This window comes from Mobula birostris, chromosome 4, assembly GCF_030028105.1.
Source record: "Mobula birostris isolate sMobBir1 chromosome 4, sMobBir1.hap1, whole genome shotgun sequence".
In the NCBI taxonomy this organism is placed as follows: domain Eukaryota; kingdom Metazoa; phylum Chordata; class Chondrichthyes; order Myliobatiformes; family Myliobatidae; genus Mobula; species Mobula birostris.
In genome coordinates, this window is record NC_092373.1 from 126,245,258 (window position 1) to 126,270,425 (window position 25,168).

Genomic DNA, 25,168 nt, shown 5'->3' on the forward strand with positions numbered 1-25,168 from the left:
TGGTATAATCTTAAAAACTGCAGTTTAGCCACACTATGACCACTTTGATCACTTCGCAACTAAAACTAAGTTTGTTTTCTTTGTGTTGTAATTGCCTTCTTTCTTGAAGAAAAACCTGTGTCAGAGTTATGTTTATAGTTTTCTTGTGAATGCTGCTTGTATAATACTACGGCTGTGGTAGTGCTGCAAGGAAGCTGTTCACTGCAGCTGTGCATACAGTACATGTACCCCTGCATATGACAATATATCAAAGCTGCAGGGATGTTACTTCTGTCTTTTACTCTTCTTGATTTGTTTTCATTATTGCACACTGCTTTCTAGTGCGGCATGCTGATGTAGATCAGCGGTCCCCAACCACCAGGCCGCGAGGAAGCGATATGATTTGGCGATAGGAGTCAGCTGCACCTTTCCTCATTCCCTGTCACGCGCACTGTGGAGCTGGAACGCACGTGAGGTCATTACCCGCGCGTCATCCATTTCAGCGCAGGAAGGAGATCAACTCCTCGAGCTTGCAAATGACGGTGGGCTGAAAAGTATGTTTGACATAACATCTCTGTCGGCATTCTGGATCAAAGTCAAGGCTAAAGATCCTGAGATAGCTACGAAAGCACTGAAAATGTTGCTTCCATTTCCAACATATCTCTGCAATGAATGCAACGGAAACTAAATTGCAGAATAGACTGGACACAAGGAACCCCCTTCGAGTATCGCTGTCTCCCATCACCCTTCGATGGGACGGTCTCATTGCAGGGAAACAAGCCCAGGGCTCGCACTGATTCAGCGATATTGGTGTGTTGCAATGCTTTTATATGCTCATACGGGGAAAATATGTGCTGTGTGTTTAATATCCAAATGTTACTTAAAATATTATGATGCTATTGACTTATATAACCATATAACAATTACAGCACGGAAACAGGCCATCTCTGCCCTTCTAGTCCGTGCCGAACACTACTCTCACCTAGTCCCACCAACCTGCACTCAGCCCATAACCCTCCATTTCTTTCCTGTCCATATAGCTGTCCAATTTTTCTTTAAATGATAATATCGAATCTGCCTCTACCACTTCTACTGGAAGTTCGTTCAACACTTACTTCAAGCTCCCTTGATAATTGACTTATCACTATATTCATGCGAGGAAAATATGCGCTGTGTGTTTAATATTAAATTCGTTAGATAAACCCTTTTAGAAAGGAAATTGAGTGCATTAGCCACTTATCACCGATATTCCAGTCGTGATTAACACCCCCCTCCACCCCCCCGAACAGAATCGCCAAAAACGATTTGTAGAAAAAAATCGTACACGCATGCGCAAGTCACGCATGCACACTGGTGCCTGCGCAAGGCTTCATGGTCATTGTAGTCTTTCTCGGGGTAAACCTAGCATATTTGACTGCTGCTCTTGTCCGTTGGCAACCCTACCACCATTGCCCCACCACCCCCAGTCAGCCGGTCTGCAAGAATATTGTCAATATGAAACCGGTCCGCAGTGCGAAAAAGGTTGGGGACCCCTGATGTAGATGTTAGCGTTTCACAGTTGTAAGACTAGGGTTCAATTCCCACTGCTGTCTGCAAGGGGTTCGTACACTCTCCCCGTCACTGAGTGAGGTTTCCTCCAGATGCTCCCGTTTCCTCCCACAGTCCAAAAACATACAGGTTAGCATTACGGAGCTGCGGACATGCTATGTTTGTGTCACAAGCTTGGCGACACTTGTGTACTGCCCAGCATAATCCACTCTGATTTGGCAATCAAAGCTAATTTACTATATGATCTTAATCTAGAAGTAACAAATGAGCTTTCCGAAATCACCATTGATACTTAGCTTCCATTCTAAGGAAACTGTGGACAAGAACAGCTGTTAAATTATAAATTCTCATCAAGCTGTAACTGATGTAAGCTCAAACACATAACATTTTCATCAAATCAGTTTCACTTGCTGTGGATTTCATGTAGACGGAAATTGCATCAGAATTGGCTTCTCAATTGTCATCTCTTCTGCCGCGGCCCTGTCAGACTTACTTCACAGCAGCGAGTGCATTAGTTGCATCCTCAATATAAGGCCAGTTTACATTCAAGATCATTTAATGTCATTTCAAAGTACATTTTATTCTCAAGGTACATATATGTCACCATATGCAACCCTGAGATTCAGTTTCTTGTCGGCAAACTCAATAAATCCATAAGAGAATCAATGAAAGACCGCACCAACTTGGGCATTCAGCCAGTGTTCAGAAGACACCAAACTGTAGAGATAAGTGAGGAAATAATAATAATAATAAATAAACCTCTCACTGAATGAGCAGAAGTTCCCACTTGCTTCAAAAAGGCAACAATTATACCAGTGCCAAAGAAGAATAATGTGGGCTGCCTTAACGACTATCGCCCGGTAGCACTCCCATCAACAGTGATGAAATGCTTTGAGAGGTTGGTCATGATTAGACTGAACTCCTGCCTCAGCAAGAACCTGGACCCATTGCAATTTGCCTATCGCCACAATAGATCAATGGCAGACACAATCTCAATGGCTCTCTACACGGCTTTAGACCACCTGGACAACACAAACACCTGTGTCAGGATACTGTTCATCACCTATAGCTCAGCATTTCATACCATCATTCCCACAATCCTGATTGCGAAGTTACAGAACCTGGGCCTCTGTACCTCCCTCTGCAAATGGATCCCTGACTTCCTAACCGGAAGACCACGGTCTATGTGGATTGGTGATAACATCTCCTCCTCGCTGACGATCAACACTGACGCAACTCAGGGATGTGTGCTTAGCCCACTGCTCTGCTCTCTATATACACATGACTGTGTGGCTAGGCATAACTCAAATACCATCTATAAATTTGCTGACGATATAACCATTGTTGGTTGAATCTCAGGTGGTGACGAGAGGGCGTACAGGAGTGAGATATGCCAACTAGTTGAATGGTGTCGCAGCAACAACCTCGCACACAATGTCAGTAAGACGAAAGAACTGATTGTGGACTTCAGGAAGGGTAAGACGAAGGAACACATACCAATCCTCATAGGGGGATTAGAAGTGGAGAGAGTGAGCAGCTTCAAGTTCCTGGGCATTAAAATCTTTGAGGATCTAACTTAGTCCCAACATATTGATGTAGTCATAAAGAAGGCAAGACAGCAGCTATACTTCATTAGGAGTTTGAAGAGATTTGGCATGTCAACAAATACACTCAAAAACTTCTATTGTTGTACAGTGGAGAGCATTCTGACAGGCTGCATCACTGTCTGGTATGGAGGGGCTACTGCACAGGACTGAAAGAAGCTGCAGAAGGTTGTAAATCTAGTCAGCTCCATCTTGGGCACTAGCCTACAAAGTACCCAGGACATCTTTAGGGAGCGGTGTCTCAGAAAGGCAGTGTCCATTATTAAAGACCTCCAGCACCCAGGGCATGCCCTTTTCTCACTGTTACCATCAGGTAGGAGATACAGAAGCCTGAAGGCACACACTCAGTGATTCAGGAACAGCTTCTTCCCTTCTGCCATCCAATTCCTAAATGGACATTGAAGCTTTGGACACTACCTCACTTTTTTTTAATATACTGTATTTCTGTTTTTGCACATTTAAAAAAAATCTATTCAATATACATAATTGAGTTACTTGTTTATTTATTTATTTTTTTCTCTCTCTGCTAGATTATGTATTGCATTGAACTGCTGCTGCTAAGTTAACAAATTTCACGTCACATGCTGGTGATAATATACCTGATTCTGATAAATAAGAAATAACCATCAAGAACATGAGATGAAGAGTCCTTCAAAATGAGTCCATAGTTTGTGGGAACAGTTCAGTGATGGGGCAAGTGAAGTTATCCTCTTTGGTTCAAGAGCTTGATGGTTGAGGGATAATAACTGTGCTGAACTTGGTGGTGTGAGTCCTGAGCCCTCTTCCTCATTGCAGCAGTGAGAAGAGAGCATGTCCTGGGTGGTGGGGCTCCCTGGTGATGGATTCCGTTTTCTTGCAACAATGCTTCTTGTAGATGTGCTCAATGGAGGGGAGGGCTTTACCCGTGATGGACTGGACTGTATCCACTACTTTTTGTACGATTTTCTATTCAAGGGCATTTGTGTTTCCATACCAGGCTGTGATGCAACCTGTCAATATACTCTCCACCACACAACAATAGAAGTTTGTCAAATTTTTAGATGTCATGCCGAATCTACACAATTTCCTAAGGAAAGAGGAGCGATGCTGTGCTTTCTGCGTAATTGCACCTACGTGCTCGGTCCAAGACAGGTCCTCCAAAGTAATAACACCAAGCAACTTAAAGTTGCTGAAACCTCTCCACCTCTGATCTTCTGATGACGACTGGCTCATGGACCCCAGGTTTCCTCTTCCTGAGGTCAATAATCAGTTCCTTTGGTCTTACTGACTTTGAGTAAGTTGTTTTTATGGCATCACTCAGCCAGATTTTCAATCTCCCTCTTACATGCTGATTCATCACCACCTTTGATTTGGGCTACAACATTTGCTGTCAGCCAACTTGAATATGACATTACAGCTGTGCTTAACCACACAGTCATAAGTGTAAAGCAAGTAGAGCGGGGAGCTAAGCATACAGACTTGTGTAGCTGTGCTGATAGTGATTGTGAGGGAGAGGTTGTTGCCAATCTGAACTGACTATGATCTGCAAGTGAGGTAACTGAGATTCAATTGCATAAGGAGTGGAGGGAGGAGAAGATGGCGGTGCGACGCAGCGCGCGCGGCCGTTCCGAATGAATATCATATGTGTAACTAGGGGCCTTGCACAATCCGGATTTGATGGAGACAGCCATGAGGAGCACATAGGAACATCTGGAGTAACTCTGAAATGCCTACTTCGCTGCCGCTGTTACTGTGCGATTGAGAATCTCCAGAGACGAAGGCCCTAAATCCTTGGCTTTGCGTATCGCCTGTTGGCGGGGCCGGGGTCGAAGCACTTGGCAGAGATGGTGCTCGGTGCTTGGTGTCAAATAGGTGGTCAGAGGCTCAGAATTTTTCGGATGGACTCGGAGTCGGACTGTGGTTGGATGCTTCCGGGATGTTGCACCGGCAAGTTGGCAGCGCTGGAGGTTTACCGCCTGCGTGAGATGATGAAACTTTCGAGAGACTTTGAGACTTTTACTGTGCCATGGTCTGATCTTACCAAATTATGGTATTGCTTTGCACTGTTGTAACTATATGTTATAATTATGTGGTTTTTGTTAGTTTTTAAGTTGGTTTGTCATGTGTTTTTTGTGAAATCATTCTGGAAAAACATTTTATCATTATTTAATGCATGCATTATTAAATGAAAATAAAAGGGGACTGCATGTCCTCATAATCATAATCATAATCATAAGGACATATTGATGCCAAGGACTTGAAGCTTATTAATTCGTTCTGGGGGGATGATAGGATTGAATGCTGAGCTGTAGTTGATGTCTGCATCTTTGCTGCTCCAGGGTTGAGTGAAAAGTCAGTGAGATGGCATCCGTCGTGGACTGTTGCTCCGGGAGGCAAATTGGAGCGGATCCAAGTCACTCCTCAGGCAGGAGTTGATATCTTTCATCACCAGCCTCTCAAAATACTTCATCACTGTGGATGTAGGTGCTCCTGGATGACAGTCATGGAGGGAGGTTACCATATCCTTCTTTGGCACTGGTAAAATTCAAGTCTGCTTGAAACAAGTGGGTACCTCAGACTGCAGAAGCTAGAGGTTTAAAGATCTCGGTGACACACTAGTCAGTTGATCAGCCCTGGTTTTTAGTACTTGGCCCAGTACCCCAGCTTGGCCAGATGCTCCTCTTGGGTTCACCCTCTTGAAGGCTGCTTGCACATAGGCCTCAGAGACGGAAATCACAAGATCATTGAGGGCTGTGGGAGTACGAGATGGCTTCTCCATGTTTTGATGGTCAAAGTGAGCATAGAAGGCATTGAGCTCATCTGGAGGTGAAGCCTTGTCGTCTATACCACTTGATTTCACTTTATAAGAGGTGATATTATTCAAGCCCTGCCACAACTGTTGAGCATCCTTTGTTGATTCAAGTTTAGTCCGGAATTGTCACTTTGCCCATGAGCTGGCTTTCTAGAGATTGTGCCTGAACCTCTTGTAACTTCCTTGGTCACCAGACTTGAATGCCTCTCATCTGGCCCTCAGCAGACAATATAGACAATAGGTGCAGGAATAGGCCATTTGGCCCTTTGAGCCAGCATCGCCATTCACTGTGATCATGGCTGATCATCCACAATCAGTACCCCGTTCCTGCCTTCTCCCCATATCCCTTGACTCCACTATCTTCACGAGCTCTACCTAACTCCTTCTTGAAAGTATCCAGAGAATTGGCCTCCACTGCCCTCCGAGGCAGAGCATTCCACAGATCCACAACTCTCTGTGTGAAAAAGTTTTTCCTGAACTCTGTTCTAAATGGCTTACCCCTTATTCTTAAACTGAGGCCTCTGGTTCTGGACTCCCCCAACATCCGGAACATGTTTCCTGCCTCTAGCATGTCCAATCCCCTAATAATCTTATATGTTCTGATCAGATCCCCTCTCATCCTTCTAAATTCCAGTGTATACAAGCCCAGTTGCTCCAATCTTTCAACATATGACAGTCCTGTCATCCCGGGAATTAACCTCATGTACATACGCTGCACTCCCTCAATAGCAAGAATGTCCTTCCTCAAATTTGGAGACCAAAACTGCACACAATACTCCAGGTGTGGTCTCACCAGGGCCCTGTACAACTGCAGAAGGACCTCTCTGCTCCTATACTCAACTCCCCTTGTTTTTGAAGTCCAACATGCCATTAGCTTTCTTCACTGCCTGCTGTACCTGCATGCTTACTTTCAGTGACTGATGAACAAGGACACCTAGATCTCGTTGTACTTCCCCTTTTGCTAACTTGACACCATTCAGATAGTAATCTGCCTTCCTGTTCTTACCACAAAGTGGATGACCTCATATTTATCCACATTAAACTGCATCTGCCATGCATCTGCCCACTCATCCAACTTGTCCAAGTCACCCTGCATTCTCATAACATGCTCCTCACATTTCACACTGCCACCCAGCTTTGTGTCATCTGCAAATTTGCTAATGTTACTTTTAATCCCTTCATCTAAATCGTGAACATATATTGTAAATAGCTGCGGTCCCAGCACTGAGCCTTGCGGTGCCCCACTAGTCACTGCCTGCCATTCTGAAAGGGACCCGTTAATCCTTACACTTTGTTTCCTGTCTGCCAACCAGTTTTCTATCCATGTCAGTACCCTACCCCTAATACCATGTGCTCTAATTTTGCCCACTAATCTCCTGCGTGGAACCTCATCAAAGGCTTTCTGAAAGTCCAGGGACACTACATCTACTGGCTCTCCCTTGTCCATTTTCATAATTACATCCTCTAAAAATTCCATAAGATTAGTCAAGCATGATTTCCCCTTCGTAAATCCATTCTGACTCGGACCGATCCTGTTACTGCTATCCAAATGTGCCGCTATTTCATCTTTTATATTTGACCCCGGCATCTTCCCCACCACTGATGTTAGGCTAACTAGTCTATAATTCCCTGTTTTCTCTCTCCCTCCTTTCTTAAAAAGTGGGATAACATTAGCTACCCTCCAATCCGCAGGAACTGAATCTGAATCTATAGAACATTGGAAAATGATTACCAGTGCATCCACGATTTCTAGAGTCACCTCCTTAAGTACCCTGGGATGTGGACCATCAGGCCCTGGGTATGTATCAGCCTTCAGTTCCATCAGTCTACCCAACACCATTTTTTGCCTAATGTGAATTTCCTTCAGTTCCTCCGTTACCCTAGGTCCTCTGGCCACTGTTACATCTGGGAGATTGTTTGTGTCTTCCCTAGTGAAGACAGGTCCAAAGTACCTGTTCAACTCGTCTGCCATTTCCTTGTTCCCCCTAAAAATTTCACCTGTTTCTGTCTTCAAGGGCCCAACTTTGGTCTTAACTAATTTTTTCCTCTTCACATACCTAAAGAAGCCTTTACTATCCTCCTTTATATTCTTGGCCAGTTTACCTTCGTACGTCATCTTTTCTCTTGTATTGCCTTTTTAGTTATCTTCTGTTGCTCCTTAAATGTTTCCCAATTCTCTGGCTTCCTGCACATCTTTGCTATGTTATAATTCTGTTTTATTTTTATACTGTCATTGACTTCCCTTGTCATCCACGGTTGCCCCTTACTCCCCTTAGAATCTTTCTTCCTCTTTGGAATGAACTGATCCTGCACCTTCTGTATTATTCCCAGAAATACCTGCCATTGTTGTTCCACTGTCATCCCTGCTAGGGTATCTTTCCAGTCAACCTTGGCCAGCTTCTCCCTCATGGGTCCATAGTCCCCTTTGTTCAACTGTAATACTGGCACTTCCGATTTTCCCTTCTCCTTCTCAAATTGTAGATTAAAACTTAAGATTAAGCAGGTTGCAGGTCTCATTGTTACTCTCGATCTGATGCAGCACCATTGAAACACAAAAGATAAAGAACACAACAATGATGATAAAAAAGCTCTCAATAAATATAGAACATAGATTGATAGTACATCCGAAAGTGGCACTCAGCTGTACGTAAGATGACTACTAGGAAATAATCAAGTAATGGTGGAGTTAGTGGGTGGAAGTATTGATCAGCCTTACTGCTTGGGGAACGTAACTGTTTTTGAGTCTGGTGGTCCGGGCGTAGCTGCTATGTAGCCTCCTTCCTGGTGGAAGTGGGACAAGCAGTCCATGAGCAGGGTGCGTGGAATCATTTATGAAGTTACTGGCCCTTTTCTGGCATCTTTCTGTGTCTATGTCCTTGATGGTAGGGAGGCTGGTGCCCATCATGCATTGGGTAGTTTGGACGGCGTGCTGTCGAGTCTTCCTGTCTGCTGCAGTGCAGTTTCCGTACCAAGCACTGATGCTCTCTACTGTGCAACTGTAGAATGACGTGAGTGTGGATCAGCTTCCTGAGAAAGTAGAGGTTCTGGTGAGCTTTCCTGACTGTGCAGGATGTGTTCTGGGACCATGAAAGGTTGTGCGTGATGTGCACTCCCAGGAAATATGCATAGAAACATAGAAATCTACAGCACATTACAGGTCCTTTGGCCCACAATGTTGTGCCAACCGTGTAACCTACTCTAAAAACTGACTAGAATTTCCCTACAACGTAGCCCACTATCCATGTACCTATCTAAGAGTCTCTTAACAGACTCTATTGTATCTGCCTCTATGCACCCACCACACTCTGTGCGAAAAACTTACCTCTGACATCTCCCTTGTACCTACTTCCAAGCACCTTAAAACTATGTCCCCTCACGATAACCATTTCAGCCGTGGGAAAGAGCCTCTGACTAGCCACACGATCAATGCCTCTCATCATCTTATACACTTCTATCAGGTCACCCCTCATCCTCTCTCACTACAAGGAGAAAAGGCCAAGTTCACACAACCTATTCTCACAAGGCACGTTCTCAATCCAGGCAACATCCTTGTAAATCTCCTCTGCACCCTTTCTATGGTTTCCACATCCTTCCTGTAGTGAGGCGACCAGAATTGAGCACAGTACTCCAAGTGGGGTCTAACTAAGGTCTTATATAGTATACTTTATTGATCCCAGGGGGAAATTGGTTTTCGTTACAGTTGCACCATAAATAATAAATAGTAATAGAACCATAAATAGTTAAATAGTAATATGTAAATTATGCCAGTAAATTATGAAATAAGTCCAGGACCAGCCTATCGGCACAGGGTGTCTGACCCTCCAAGGGAGGGGTTGTAAAGTTTGATGGCCACAGGCAGGAATGACTTCCTATGACGCTCTGTGCTGCATCTCAGTGGAATGAGTCTCTGGCTGAATGTACTCCTGGGCCCAACCAGTACATTATGTAGTGGATGGGAGACATTGTCCAAGATGGCATGCAACTTAGACAGCATCCTCTTTTCAGACACCACCGGGAGAGAGTCCAGTTCCATCCCCACAACATCACTGGCCTTACGAATAGCTGTAACATTACCTCACTGCCCTTTAACTCAATCCCATGGTTGATGAAGGCCATCACACCATACGCCTTGTAAACACCACTGTCAAATTGCGCAGCAGCTTTGAGTGTCCAATGGACACGGACCCGAAGAGCTTGCTGATCCTCCACACTGCCAAGAGTCTTAACATATATTCTGTCTTCAAATTTGACCTATCGAAATGAACCACTTCACACATATCTGGCTTGGGCTGCATCTGCCGCTTCTCAGCCCAGTTCTTCATCCTGTTGATGTTGCTGTAACCTCTGACAACCCTCTAGACTATCCACAACACCCCAGTGTCCACTGCTGTGCCATTGAGGCAAAGGAGGGTGTGAGTGGTTTGAGTACCTCAGAAGTCATTGACCATCTCCTTTGTCTTATTGACATTAAGGGAGCGGTTATTTGCTTGGCACCAGGCCTCGAGCTCTTCCACCTCCTCTCTTATGCTGTCTCATCATTGTTAGAGATGAACCTCATCACTGTCATGTCACTGGCAAACTTGATGATGTGATTGCTTGGTTGTGTGAGCAAAGTGTACAGTAATAGCTCAGCACAGGGCCCTGGGGGGCACCTGTGTCAAGAATGATGGGAAGGGAGCTGCTTCCACCCCATATCCTTTGATGCCCTGGCTAATCAAGGACCTATCTACGTCTGTCTTAAATATACCCAATGACGTGGCTTCCACAGCTGCTCGTGGCAACAAATTCCACAGATTTACCACCCTCTGACTAAAGTAATTTCTTTGCATCTCAGTTCTAAAAGGACTATCTGAGGTCTGTGTTTAGATGTGTCAGGGCCATGTGCATGACAGATACTATCTGTTGAGGAGTGGTTCTGCCTGTGAGCATATTGGTGAGTGTCCCAGGTGGCAGAAATGGGGTTTTTGATATGTGCCACTATTAGTTGTCCAATGCACTTCATGATGATTGGCACCAGTGCCACTGGGTGATAGTCATTTAGTTCTGAAGCTGTAGGGTTCTTTAGTACACAGATGACAGTGTCTGATTTGAAGCATGTGGAGACAGCAGTCTAGATGAGTGAAGTGCTAACCATGAGTATGGTCATGCCATTGAACACTCCCTGAGCACTTGACCTGGGATGATGTCTGGTCTGGCACTGGGGTTGACTCTCTGCAGTGTCCTTCTCACGTCTGCTGCTTTTATAGACAGTGGCTGCTCACCTGGTAGCTTTTGCAGACGTTCTGTTGCAAGCCTCGAAGTTTGCATAAAAGTTGTTTAGAGCATCAGGGAGGGAGTGATCACTGGTACAATCGACACTGTTTTTCCTTACGTAGTCAAATATGCTCTTGATGCCCAGCCACATACGCCAGGGATTTCTGAATTTTTCCTGAATTTTTGGTGCATAGGCGGTCGTTGCCCTCCTGATGCCCAAGATGAGGTTTTTCTTGTCTGCTCTGAGAGCTGTTCTGTCACCAGACTTGAAGTCAGCATCCTGGGCTTTTTAGTAGGGAGCGCACCCCTGTGTTCAGCCAGGGCTTCTGGTTGAGCCATGAGATGACCTTCTTGAGGTATCAACATCTAGATACTTACAGATATTGCCGATGACAGATGAGGCATTTATCTCAGGGTCTGTGTCTACTCTGTTTGTGGCAGCCTCCTTGGTTCCTTCAAAACAGTCCTGAAGCATAGAGATTGCTTCATTAGGCCATATAGTAATGGTCCTCTTGACTGGCTTCCCCATTTTCCACAGCAGTCAATATTCTGGGATTAAGGTAATGAAGATGTAGTCAGAAAGGCCAAGATTAGGGTGAGGGAAAGTTTTGTAAGTTATGTGTCTGTTTGTATAAACATGGTCCAGTCTGTTTGTTCCCTTAGTGGCCATGGTCATTTGTTGGTGGAATTTAGGAAAAATGTCCTGTAGGTTACGATGATTGAAGTCTCCTGCCGTTTTGTAAAGAGCTGATGATACTGTAAAGTTCTGCCAGTTCACCCTCGGGGGGCAGTACGTAGTCAGTAGTGATGAACAGAAGAGTCAACTCCCTGAGCAGGTAATATAGCTAGCATTCAATTGTAAGATGCTCAATTTCCTCAGAACAGTGACTGCTAACTAGACATGAGTTTGTGAATGAACCTTTGTTAATGTACACACAGATTTCGCCAAAAGGGGTTTCTGTCTGTGCAGAACAGATTTGTCCCATCGAGTTGAAATGCTGAGTCCGTCATGTTGTTGTTTAGCCACATTTCGGTGAAAAACAGAACACAGAAGTTTCTCATCTCTTTCTGTGCATTCAACCTCAGTCTCAGTCAGTCCATTTTAATTATCTAGTAGTGGGCACTGGCCAGGAAAAGTGACAGTACTGCTACTCTGTTGGGGTTAGCTCTCAGCCTCGCTGGCACCCTAGCTCTCTCGTCATCTTTCTGCTTTCTTTCACACCACCTGTGTCTGCCTCTTCCTAGGGCAGTTCCCTGTTGCTGAGTCTGGTGTCTATAGAATCCATATTCCACTGGGCGTCGCTATTAACTGTGCTGCCGCCAGATTACATGTAACTTTATCTAAGAGCTCAGTGGTGCTGTAATCGTGGAGCTATGGACGACTGAAATCCCTGACTAGAAACTTAGAAAGACTATCTAACAATTTAAAGCTAGCACCATTATTGGGAACAACAGGAATTCTGCAGATGCTGGAAATTCAAGCAACACACATCAAAGTTGTTGGTGAACGCAGCAGGCCAGGCAGCGTCTCTAGGAAGAGGTACAGTCCACGTTTCAGGCCGAGACCCTTCGTCAGGATGAAGGGTCTCGGCCTGAAACGTCGACTGTACCTCTTCCTAGAGATGCTGCCTGGCCTGCTGCGTTCACCATTATTGGGAGCAGGTGTAGCCACACGTCGCTGTCTTTGTGTCACATTGACTCTGACAAAGATTTGAATTATATTCCACTTAGTTCACTTGTTTCATGGATAAATTTAAGCAGGAGGAAAGAAGAGCTTGCAATACTCTCAGTGTATTGGACCTGGGAGTTGGAAGGATTGACAGCAGAAACCAAGCAAAAGAAATTATCCTCCCATTTAATTAATATGGCACAGGGCTTACTTCAGTCATGTAACTAGGTTTTAAATGAAAGGGGTAATTTTCCTTCATCATTGTCGTCAGCACAAAACTTCATCTGCACATTGATGAGTTGGACCAACATTGTAAAATCCATAGACGTTGTGAGACTGATCCCGACGGATCCTATTGCCAGACAAGACCCCTAATGTTATCAAACATGGGTACTTCAGCAGTATCCAAATACTGAAAAATATGACTCAAAATATTGACTCTTAATTATGTTATTAAGTTAATGCAAACAAACTTTCACACAAAAAGAAAACTGGGAATCCAATGGGAAATAATCTTCTTCAATTGCCAATTTAGAAATGCCTTTTTTTAATATTATCATTAGAGAAGGAGAACAGATACAATAGGGTTTCATCTGTAATTAAGAGAGCTACAGTATATTATCTGTGAGAAATGAAGAAAGCGATATTAAACTTCTGAAAGGTCAACAGGACTTGAGTAAAACTGAAAAATAGAACCTTAATATTGCACAGTAGAATCTATATGAAGTCTGAAAGAACTGACATTTGTATCTGTGAATTAATATACAGCTCTCAAGTTGATTTGAAGGTCAAAACATTGAAATGAGGTCATCCACCTGAGCCTGAACTTCAACAGTGTATCTCTAGTTCCTGTTGTGTTCTCAGCAGAGGACTGGCAGAATTCCCAGAAAAATGAGAATATCTGCAGGAAAGAAGCATTTTCAACTAACAAGCCAAACTCATATTTCAAAAGTACAACTCATTTTATCCTAGAAATTCTTTTGCACTGGGGAAAATAATGCTAAAGTATTGGCATGTGGCAGACATCCCACCCTGCAAAAACTCATTACAGGGAGGTAGCACCATCAATTTGCAGGAGACTCCCGGAACTCTCAGGAGAGGTGGGATGTCTGCAATAGAGTAGCTCCTTAGCAGCTAGCCAGCTAGTTTAAATAATGTTAGCCATGCTAATGAATGAATGACACCTGTTAAACTCACCTCAACATGTCTTTTACAGTCTTAACCCACCATGGGCAGTAGAAAATTCACTGTTGCAAACAGTGCAGCGAGCAACGCTGTCATTATTTTTTACCCCTATTAGGCAGGCGTACACTTTAGTGTAGTTTGGGGTGATGTACGTTTTATATTTTCTTTTTGTGGAACACTCTGCCATGGCTTTCTCTCTCTCGTGCGCACTCTCTCTTGTTCTCTCTCTCGCTTGCTCTCACGCTCTCTCGCTCTCAAAAAAATCGATTTCTGGGATATTGTATATAACTTGCGGCCATCAGGGAGCCAGTATCAATATGCAGGAGGTTCCCGGAACTTCTGGGAGAGGTGGGATGTCTGATGTGGTAGGTGAACAAGTTTTATGCACAGGGCTCAATGAAGACAGAAATTCTTCGTCACTTAATCTGCAGTGATGGGGAGAGTGGAAGAACTCTAATACATCTTAGATTACAGGGTTCTGAGAATTCAGTCTGGAGAGAAGCCCCGGAAGGGGATTCATGGAGTGGGGCGGAAGCTGGGAAATCAGGATCTCAAACACTGGAACTGGGAGGGAAAGGTGGGTCAGAATGATTGCTGCAAAAGAGAAATGGTTAGTATTACAGTTAAGTTGCATAAAGTGATGAGACCAAAGGGGAGACACAGCAAAATGTTATATTTCAACCTAAAGGAAGTCTATCTGCACCCATTTCAAAGTGTCGTACTTCTCAGCTTCCAAAAATCCAATCCTTTTAATATCACTAATATTGAACAGACCTTATTCTACCACCTGGTCTCAAAGAAAGAGACATGCAAAGAAATTTTTACTTTTACACTGCCAGTTGACATTGCATATGCATATCCCCATGCATTATTGCTTCTTGTGCATGGAGGTTTGAGAACTTTGTTGAAGATTAAGTATTTACATAATCGTATTTTACAGAGGATTCCAACATATGCTGCATATTAATTTTGAACTATTTGATGGAATTTTGAGCATTTCTATTATTTTTGGATAGTACTGAATTGCAACTCTGCTTGCCAACTTAATTGGATGTTGAAATGACCATAGCACTGGCTAGTAATAGCTTTTATGGTAATAATCCATATATCTGTTGGAGGGATATTTCCATGTCAAAAAATCCAGATGCAGTATATTTGCCGACATTACAAGAGAGTTAGAATTTGAACAGTAATTAGTTTTCAGCTAAGTGCTTTGGAATATTTTCCAAGTGTGATAAAACATAATGTGCAGTAATTTTATTTCAATCAGCCCTGGACTAATCGGGTTTACAATGAGTTTGGCACTTGGACCTGCCAACTTTAGAGACTTGCTGATTTAATTTGAAAAAGAACTGTAAAGTTGGTATCAGACACACTACAACAGCAATTAATTTATTTTTCCTTGAGGGCTGAAATTAAGCTTTGAAAGATGATGGATGATTCATGCAAACTTTCAAAATAGTTATGGAGAGCAAAATTTAATCTAACTGCAAACAAAAGCAGGTAAATCCAGTTGAAACACCCATATACATTCAGTGACCACGTCATTAGGTACACCTGTACACCAGCTCATTAATGCAAATATCTAATCAGCCAATCATGTGGCAGAAATGCCATGCATAAAAGCATACAGGCATGGTCAAGAGCTTCAGTTGTTGCTCTGACCAAATATCATGATGGGGAAGAAATGTGATCTAAGTGGCTTTGTCTGGAATTATTTGCTGGTGCCAGATGGGGTGATTTGAGCATCTCAGAAATTGTTGATCTCCTGGGACTTACAAGCAAAATAGGTTCTAGAGTTTACAGAGAATGGTGTGAAAAACCAAAAAGAACATCCAGTGAGTGGCAGTTCTGTGGGTGAAAATACCTTGTTAATGAGAGAGGGTAGAGGAGAATAGCCAGACTAATTCAAGCTGATAGAAAGGCAACAGTAACTCAAATAACCATTCATTACAACAATGGTATGCAAAGAGCACCTTTGAATTCACAGCACGTCAAACCTTGAAGTGTATGGGCTATAGCAGTAGAAGACCACGAACACACACTCAGTGGCCATTTGATTAGATACAGGAGGTGCCTAATAAGTGGCCATTGGGTGCACTTCAGAATGTACCTGAAGAAGATAGTGTAAACAAAAATTAAAAGCGATTACACTACTAAACCACAAGTATAAAAATCTGCTGAGTGAATTATATTCAATCACTTATTTTAGTTTGAACATCATGTACAAACTATCACAGTAGGAATGGAAAGATAGGCCAGATGAATGAGTGGCTGAGGAGCTGGTGCAAAGGGACATTGAGCAACAGAGAGGCCAATGAGAAGCTGGGGGAAAATACTGTAGCTGCTGAGAGCAAGTTTAGTCGTCGGGACATCCAGGAGCATAAAGGAATGAACTTTACGATGCTCCAGAACTTAACCTACACGTACTTCAATGCAAGAGATATAACAGGCAAGATGGGTAACTCGGAGTGTGGATTGCCTCTGAAGACTGGAATATTTTTGCCATAACAGAAGTATGGCTAAGATGAAGGCAAGGCTGGCAGATTAATGTTCCCAGATACAGATGCTACTGCAGATGTGACAGAGAAGGCCTTATTGATTTAGGAAGGGCAAAACAATTGTGCCGAAAGATAATATTCCTGGGGAATTACCCAGTAAGGCCATATGGGTAGAATTTAGAAATAAGAAGAGGATGGTAACTTTGATGGGATGGTATTAAAGGCCTCCCAACAGTCATTGGGATTTAGAGGAACAAGTGTATAGAGAGATTGCAGATGGGTTGTAAGAATTAATTCCTCCACATACCTGTCTAGTAGTCTCTTAAACTTCACTAGTGTATCTGCCTCCACCACTGACTCAGGAAGTGTATTCCACGCACCAACCACTCTCTGAGTAAAAAATCTTCCTCTAATACCCCCCTTGAACTTCCTACCCCTTACCTTAAAGTCTGTCCTCTTGTTTTCAGTGGTGGGTGCTCTGGGGAAGAGGCGCTGGTTACCCACTCTATCTATTCCTCTTAATATCTTGTATACCTCTATCATGTCTCCTCTCATCCTCCTTCTCTCCAAAGAGTAAAGCCCTAGCTCCCTTAATCTCTGATCATAATCCATACTCTCTAAACCAGGCAGCATCCTGGTAAATCTCTGTACCCTTTCCAATGCTTCCACATCCTTCCTATAGTGAGGCGACCAGAACTGGACACAATACTCCAAGTGTGGCCTAACCACAGTTTTTATAGAGCTGCATCATTACCTCACGACTCTTAAACTCTATCCCTCGACTTATGAAAGCTAACACCCCATAAGCTTTCTTAACTACCCTATCCACCTGTGAGGCAACTTTCAGGGATCTGTGGACTTCTATCCCCAGATCCCTCTGATCCTCCACACTACCAAGTATCCTGCCATTTACTTTGTACTCTGCCTTGGAGTTTGTCCTTCCAAAGTGTACCACCTCACACTTCTCCAGGTTGAACTCCATCTGCCACTTCTCAGCCCACTTCTGCATCCTATCACTGTCTCTCTGCAATCTTCGACAATCCTTTACACTATCTACAACACCACCAACCTTTATGTCGTCTGCAAACTTGCCAACCCACCCTTCTACCCCCACATCCAGGTTGTTAATAAAAATCACGAAAAGTAGAGGTCCCAGAACCGATCCTTGTGGTACACCACTAGTCACAACCCTCCAATCCCAATGTACTCCCTCCACCACGACCCTCTGCCTTCTGCAAGCAAGCCAATTCTGAATCCACCTGGCCAAACTTCCCTGGATCCTATGCCTCTGACTTTCTGAATAAGCCTACTGTGTGGAACCTTGTCAAATGCCTTACTAAAATCTATATAGATCACATTCACTGCACTACGCTCATCTATATGCCTGGTCACCTCCTTAAAGAAATCTATCAGGCTTGTTAGACATGATCTGCCCTTCACAAAGCCATGCTGACTGTCCCTGATCAGACCATGATTCTCTAAATGCCCATAGATCCTATCTCTAAGAATCTTTTCAACAGCTTTCCCACCACAGACGTAAGGCTCACTGGTCTATAATTACCCGGACTATCCCTACTACCTTTTTTGAACAAAGGGATAACATTCGCATCCCTCCAATCCTTCAGTACCATTCCCGTGGACAACAAAGACATAAAGATCCTAGCCAGAGGCTCAGCAATCTCTTTCCTCACCTCGTGGAGCAGCCTGGGGAATATTCCATCAGGCCCCAGGCAATATTCTGTCAGGCCCCGGGGACTTAGCTGTCCTAATGTATTTTAACAACTCCAGCACCTCCTCTCCCTTAGTATCAACATGCTCCAGAACATCAACCTCACTCATATTGTCCTCACCATCATCAAGTTCCCGCTCACTGGTGAATACCGAAGAGAGGTATTCATTGAGGATCTCGCTCACTTCCACGGCCTCCAGGCACATCTTCCCACCTTTATCTCTAATCGGTCCTACCTTCACTCCTGTCATCCTTCTGTTCTTCACATAATAGAAGAATGCCTTGGGGTTTTCCTTTACCCTACTCACCAAGGCCTTCTCATGCCCCCTTCTTTCTCTTCTTAGCCCCTTCTTAAGCTCCTTTCTTGCTTCCCTATATTCCTCAAAAGACCCATCTGATCCTTGCTTCCTAAACCTCATGTATGCTGCCTTCTTCCACCTGACTAGATTTTCCACTTCACTTGTCACCCATGGTTCCTTCACCCTACCATTCTTTATTTTCCTCACTGGGACAAATTTATCCCTAACATCCTGCAAGAGATCTCTAAACATCGACCACATGTCCATTGTATATTTCCCTGCAAAAACATCATCCCAATCACACCCGCAAGTTCTAGCCTTGTAGCATCATAATTTCTCCTTCCCCAATTAAAAATTTTCCTGTCCTCTCTGATTCTATCCTTTTCCATGATAATGCTAAAGGCTAGGGAGCGGTGGTCACTGTCCCCCAGATGCTCACCCACTGAGAGATCTGTGACCTGACCCAGTTCATTACCTGATACTAGATCTAGTATGGCATTCCCCCTAGTCGGCCTGTCCACATACTGTGACAGGAATCTGTCCCGGACACACTTAACAAACTCTGCCCCGTCTAAATCCTTGGAACTAATCAGGTGCCAATCAATATTAGGGAAGTTAAAGTCACCCATGATAGTAACCCTGTTATTTTTGTACCTTTCCAAAATCTGCCTCCCAATCTGCTCCTCGGTATCTCTGCTGCTACCAAAGGACCTATAGAATACCCCCAATAGAGTAACTGCTCCCTTCCTGTTCCTGACTTCCACCCATACTGACTCAAAAGAGGATCCCGCTACATTACCCACCCTTTCTGTAGCTGTAATAGTATCCCTGACCAGTAATTCCACCCCTCCTCCCCTTTTCCCCCCTCTCTATCCCCTTTAAAGCACTGAAATCCAGGAATATTGAGAATCCATTCCTGCCCTGATGCCAGCCAAGTCTCTGTAATGGCCAGTACATCATAATTCCATGTATGTGTCCAAGCTCTCAGTTCATCACCTTTGTTCCCGATGCTTCTTTCATTGAAGTACATGCACTTTAGCCCTTCTACCTTACTACCTTTACGCCCTTTATTCTGTTTCTCTTTCCTCAAAGCCTCTCTATCTGTTAGATTTGGCTTTACTCCATGCACTTCATTCACTGCTCTATCGCTCTGGGTCCCATCCCCCTTGCAAATTAGTTTAAACCCTCCTGAACCATGCTAGCAAACCTACCATAGTTGCTTCATCTTTAGCCACAGAAGACTGGAGGGTGGTTAATGTAGTATTATGTAGGAAGGACAGCAAAGGACACTATAAGGCATTGAGTACCAGAGTTGCAATGTTATGCTGCAACTGCACAAGATGTTAGTGAGGTTGTATCTGGAGTATCCTGTTCAGTTTCAGTTGCCCTGATACAGGAAAGACAAAATTAAAATGGGAATATTATAGCGAAGATCTACTAGAGTGCTGCATGACACGAGGACCCAAGTTACACAGAGAGGTTGAGTAGACTAGGACTTTATTACTTGGAATGTGGAAAAGTGAAGGGTGACCTTATAAAATCACGAGGAGTGCGGAAAGGGTGAAAGTATATAGTCTTTTTTTTTCCAGAGAAGCAGAACGAAAAACTAAAAACTAGAGGGTGCACATGAGCAGGGAAAGATATAAAATGGACCAGAGGAGCAACCTCCTCATGTAGGGAGAAGTGGACATATGATATGAATTGTTAGAGGAAGTTCTCGAGGCAGGTACAAAAAGTACATTTAAAAGGCATTTGGCCAAGCACATGGATAGAAGAAATTTAGTGGACTATAGATCAAACATGGGCAAATGTGACTAGCTTGGTGAGCACCTTGGGTTGGCATGGATGAGAAGGGCTAAAGGGCTTGCCTCCATGCCTTATTAATGACTCTACAGGAATTTGGTGTGGAAAACTAGGTTGGAAATGGGGTGGTATTTTACTTGGTAAATTTACCACTGGGTAATAAAAATAGAAAATACAGACTGGGTAATAAAAAATAGAAAATACAGACTGGGTAATAAAAATAGAAAATACTGGAAGTATTAGGTCCAACATGATCTATGGAAAGAAGTTAATATAATGTTTTAGATCAATGATCGGGGGGTATGCTATTTCACAAACGATGGCAGTATATTTGAAATGATAGGGAATGGTTTCTCAGACACAAGCAGAATGGAAAAAGGGAAGCGTTAGACTAAAATACGGGATAAGAACAAAAGTGATTTCCGAATCACTGTAGTTGAACAAATTGCAAATTGCAATGTTCATTGGTCTGTGGTTTCTGACCCTGCAACTTTATGTCCTACTGTTGAATCTCTCCACAACCTCCTCGGAACCAGAGAAAACAACCCCTTCTGAGCCAACCTTTTGTCATGCTTACCATATTCCAGTCCTGGTAACATATCTATTTACCTGCTCTGTACCTTTTTCAGTTAATTTTCATAACACAGAAATAGAGTCTGCTTCAAAAATCAAGCATCCATTCACACCAATACCACACAAGTTACATTTAATTCTCCCCATATTCCCATCAGCACCTCCAAGATTTTACCCCTCATGTACACACCAGGAGTAATCTACAGCACTAATTAACATACAGCCTGCATCTAGTGGGTCTGACATCAGCAAAAATTTTGCTGAAATCCATGTGGACTACTTAAGCACACGTTCTCATCGAGCTTTATCTTCACTGCAAAATATTCAATAAAGCACATCAGATATGACCTACCTTTGACATATCCCTTCCAAATGTTCCTTATTAATCTGTGTTTTAATACTACCCTTTATAACTGATTCCATTATTAAATATTCACGAAGAATGGGTAATCTTCATAGAGTGGATAACCGAATTGCTGAAGTGATCTGTGCAGTGGAGGAACCAGATAGGCACAGGTCACTTTGGAGCTATTATTATATAATGAGACGGACTTAATTTGAAACATTATAGTAAAGGTTCCTTTGAGGATTATAATGTGTTCACTGTCAAAGTCATTTTGAAATCCAAGTATAAAACAGTGGCTTACATTGAAATGAAACCAATTGTGCAAATTAGTGGAATGCTGATTAAGAAAGAGGTGAAAATTAGAGTAAAAGATGTGATAGAAGATTAGCAATCGTGAAGGTTTAAAGAAACAATTGATAATCCTTGATAAAATTACACTGCACTGCTTTAAGGACCACATTTCAAAAGTAGTCCAATCTGGTTAACCTGAGAAATAAAAGATTTTTAATCTTTGTCAGTGTGACCAAAAGCTTGATGATTGGGAGGATTTCAAAAATTAGCCAAGAAAGCAGGAGATTGAGGGAGGAAGAAAATAACAATAAATCTTGAAATATTGTAAGAACTTCTACAACTACCTAAAAAGGCAACGGTAAAAAGGCGAAATTAAAGTGAGAAATCAAAAACTACAGTCATTAAATAAATATTTTGAATGGGTTAATGAGCTAATGATTGATAAATGTTATATAAGGAGGGTTACCAGACAAGTTATTGGAATGGAATCTGCAAAGTCCCCTGAACCTGATGACCTACAGAGAGAATGCATTTTAGCTGATGTTCCAGACTATTTAGATTTTGAAAAGTCATCAGTCACATCAACATTATGGAAAGGGGATGGGAAAAATTGGGATTAAAAATGATGCGACATTTCTTGATCTTGACATTAATAGCAAGGAAAATGAAATTACCTTGAAATGGTAGGTGGGTGAAGGGGTGTGGTATTAAGCTATTTACTGAATCCAAATAATCATAAAAGGGCAATCACATTTAATAAACCAGATCTCAAGACAATGAAGACAGATCTATAGATGTCTGAGACTGATAACCACAGTTTTGTCAAGATTATGGACAGCCTGGGTGCAAGAATTCACCTCACTGGGGAGAGAATTTAAAAATCAGAGGTGCATAGGTACTTGGGAGTACTAGTGAGAGGTGAGTGTCCGGTGGGGACCAAAGGTGAGTGAGCTTCCCTGGAATGAACACGACCAGCTCCTTCACCAGAGGCGCTCTCCCTTTGTGGACACTCCATACGCAGCAGCATACACCGGATGAATTCCTCCCTCGATAACTATTAGGAACCAATACACAGTTTTATCATACTGTAGTAGTATTAGTAGTGTTCTAATTTGTTCTGTATTTCATTTAAATACATAATTTGTTACTCAGTTAAATGGTAGTTTGTCTTTTTTAAAAAAATACCTTTTTAACTATTTCCATGAAACTTCAGCTAATTGGGGCAGCTGCTTAATTGGCCCAAAAAGTACTGGTGCCAATGTGTCCCAATTAAGCACAATCCATTGTATTAACTGCAAATGTTAGCCCAGAGTTTTAAAGAAATGTTGCAACATTTTCCTTATAAGTGCCTGGAAGTCCAGGATTTCATACAAATAAAGGGAGTTTGGAATTTCTTGAGTTCAGGGAGCTGTGGATTCAATGATTACACTTCAACATTGGCTCATCTGGATGCCAATTTGCGGAGGTTTATGCTACAGAAACTGCTCATCCCATTTAAGCTAGGTCTGACATTGCAGGAGAAATTTTCCATCAAAATGGAGACCAATGTGACAATAGATAAAATGTAATGGATTGGAGCTTTTATCACAGGGTGTCCAGTGGGAGATCCATACAAGGTAAGTGTGGAGTTGACATACAAGTCAGAGGTAGATGTGGGTAGATCTGTACTTGATTGTAAAATCCAGTCCAATTCATAAAGGAGTTCCCAATTGCTAACTGAAGATCCAGTCCATTGCACAAGGAATTTCCCAACAACTGACAAAGATTTCCTTATCATCAAGCAAAGCATCTCTCTTGAAATTAAAGTATGTTCCTACCTTTGATATGTTACTTGATCGACTTGTTGAGCGTCTGGGAGACTTGTCATTCTGCAAAATGGACAAAATATAATGCATTATGTTTAATCTTCACATCCATTCTAATTCAGATTTGTAGTGGCATAGCATGGAAGATCAGTAACATTGCAGCAATTTTCTTCAATGGTGAGAACCAGTCTCCAATTACCTTGATATCCCTGAACATAAAAAATTCAGAATGTAAGAAATCTGAACAAGAGTAGGTGGTTAGCCCTTTTAATTTTTTTACCATTCACTAACATCACAGCCTATCTGAGAGCCATTTTCTCATCCAGTTCCCATTTTGCTTATTACACTGTGCATCCAAAAGCTAGTGGTTTGAGTCTTGAATACAAACAATGTGATGGATATTCACTATCATAGACAAGCTCAGCTTTCTCCTATTTTCTAAGGAAGCTAGATCCTTCAATGTGTGCAGCAGGATGTTGGAGATCTTCTTTGCTGCTTCATGTTGGGGGAGCAGCATCAGTGCTCGTGATGCAAAAAAACTAAATAAACTCATCAAAAAGACTGGATCCGTTGGTTAAAACCTGGACTCTTTGGGGTTAGTGGTGGAGAGGAGATCACTAAACAAACTGATATTGACAATCTAGCACATCCTCTCCATGACCTACTGAATAAGCAGCAGAGCAGCCTTTCGAACAGACTCATTCAGCTCTGCGCTCACAAGGATTGTTACAGAAAATCTTCCCTACCAAATGCAATAAGCATATACAACAGCTCATCTCTGTACAACAGGAGAACACATATCAGAGTACAATGGCCTCTGTTTTATTATTTCGTACATTATTATTGCACATTGGTAAATTATTATTGTGTATATTATTGTTCTATACTTCATTATTAGTTACATCTGCACACTGCTAAGTGTGTTTTTAAATGTTGCTGCTATAATGAAATAATTTCCCACTCAGGATCAATAAAATTATTATTATTATTAAATAGAGCAGCTGACACTTCTAGAGATCAAAGTGTTGTTTTGGAATAAATTACAACAGTGATGGACTATTCAAAACTTGGCTGAATAGATGAAAACAGATTATGCTGCAGGTCAAGTTGGGTCAGACCCATTGGACAAAACACAGAACTCTGTCTCAGGTTAAGGCCCTTCATCAGAACTGGGTAGGAGACAAAAAACGCTTAAGCTTACAGGGAGGGTTGCAGCAGCAGGGTGCCTCTGATGGTGTAAAACTTGGGTGACCATGGAGATAAATTGTAAACAAGGTTATCTGAGTGAATTGCAAATACTCATAATCATGTAGGGCACAGAACATTCTCTTCACTCATCCTGAATGGTTAGCACTTTATGTTGGTGCTGTATTTCCCAATTCTGTATTTTCACCGTGCCCATGGTCTGTTCTTTATCAAATTATGGTATTGCTTTGCACTGCTGTAACTATATGTTATAATTATGTGGTTCTGTCAGTGTTAGTCTTTGGTTTGTCCTGTTTTTCTGTGATTATCAGTCTGGAGGAATATTGTATCATTTCTTAATGCATGTATGCATTTCTAAATGACAATAAAAGAGAACTGAGTGTTCTCATGATCTAAATCTAGCCCCTGAGATACCAGCCTTTCAATTCCTTTTAGATAAATTCCAGTGAAATTTAAATCTTACTCATTCTCTCTTCACAGGTTCCCTAATTCCAGGAAACAAATTAGTGAACCTATACAGCCCTACGTCCAAAGTAAAATTGTGCACAGTTTCCAAGTGTAACCTTAACAGTACACTGTTCTAACA

General features: G+C 42.5%; 1 protein-coding gene across 9 annotated transcripts in view; it reads right to left on the bottom strand.

Annotated features, from left to right (window-relative positions):
• LOC140196016 (E3 ubiquitin-protein ligase MARCHF1-like) overlaps positions 1 to 25,168 on the bottom strand; it is a 606,033-nt gene that overhangs the window by 83,461 nt on the left and 497,404 nt on the right. For all 9 annotated transcript variants that reach the window (XM_072254716.1, XM_072254709.1, XM_072254707.1 and 6 more), the window contains one exon: positions 23,389 to 23,439. In XM_072254716.1, coding sequence (XP_072110817.1) covers positions 23,389 to 23,439 — 51 coding nt within the window. The remainder of the gene's footprint in view (positions 1 to 23,388; positions 23,440 to 25,168) is intronic.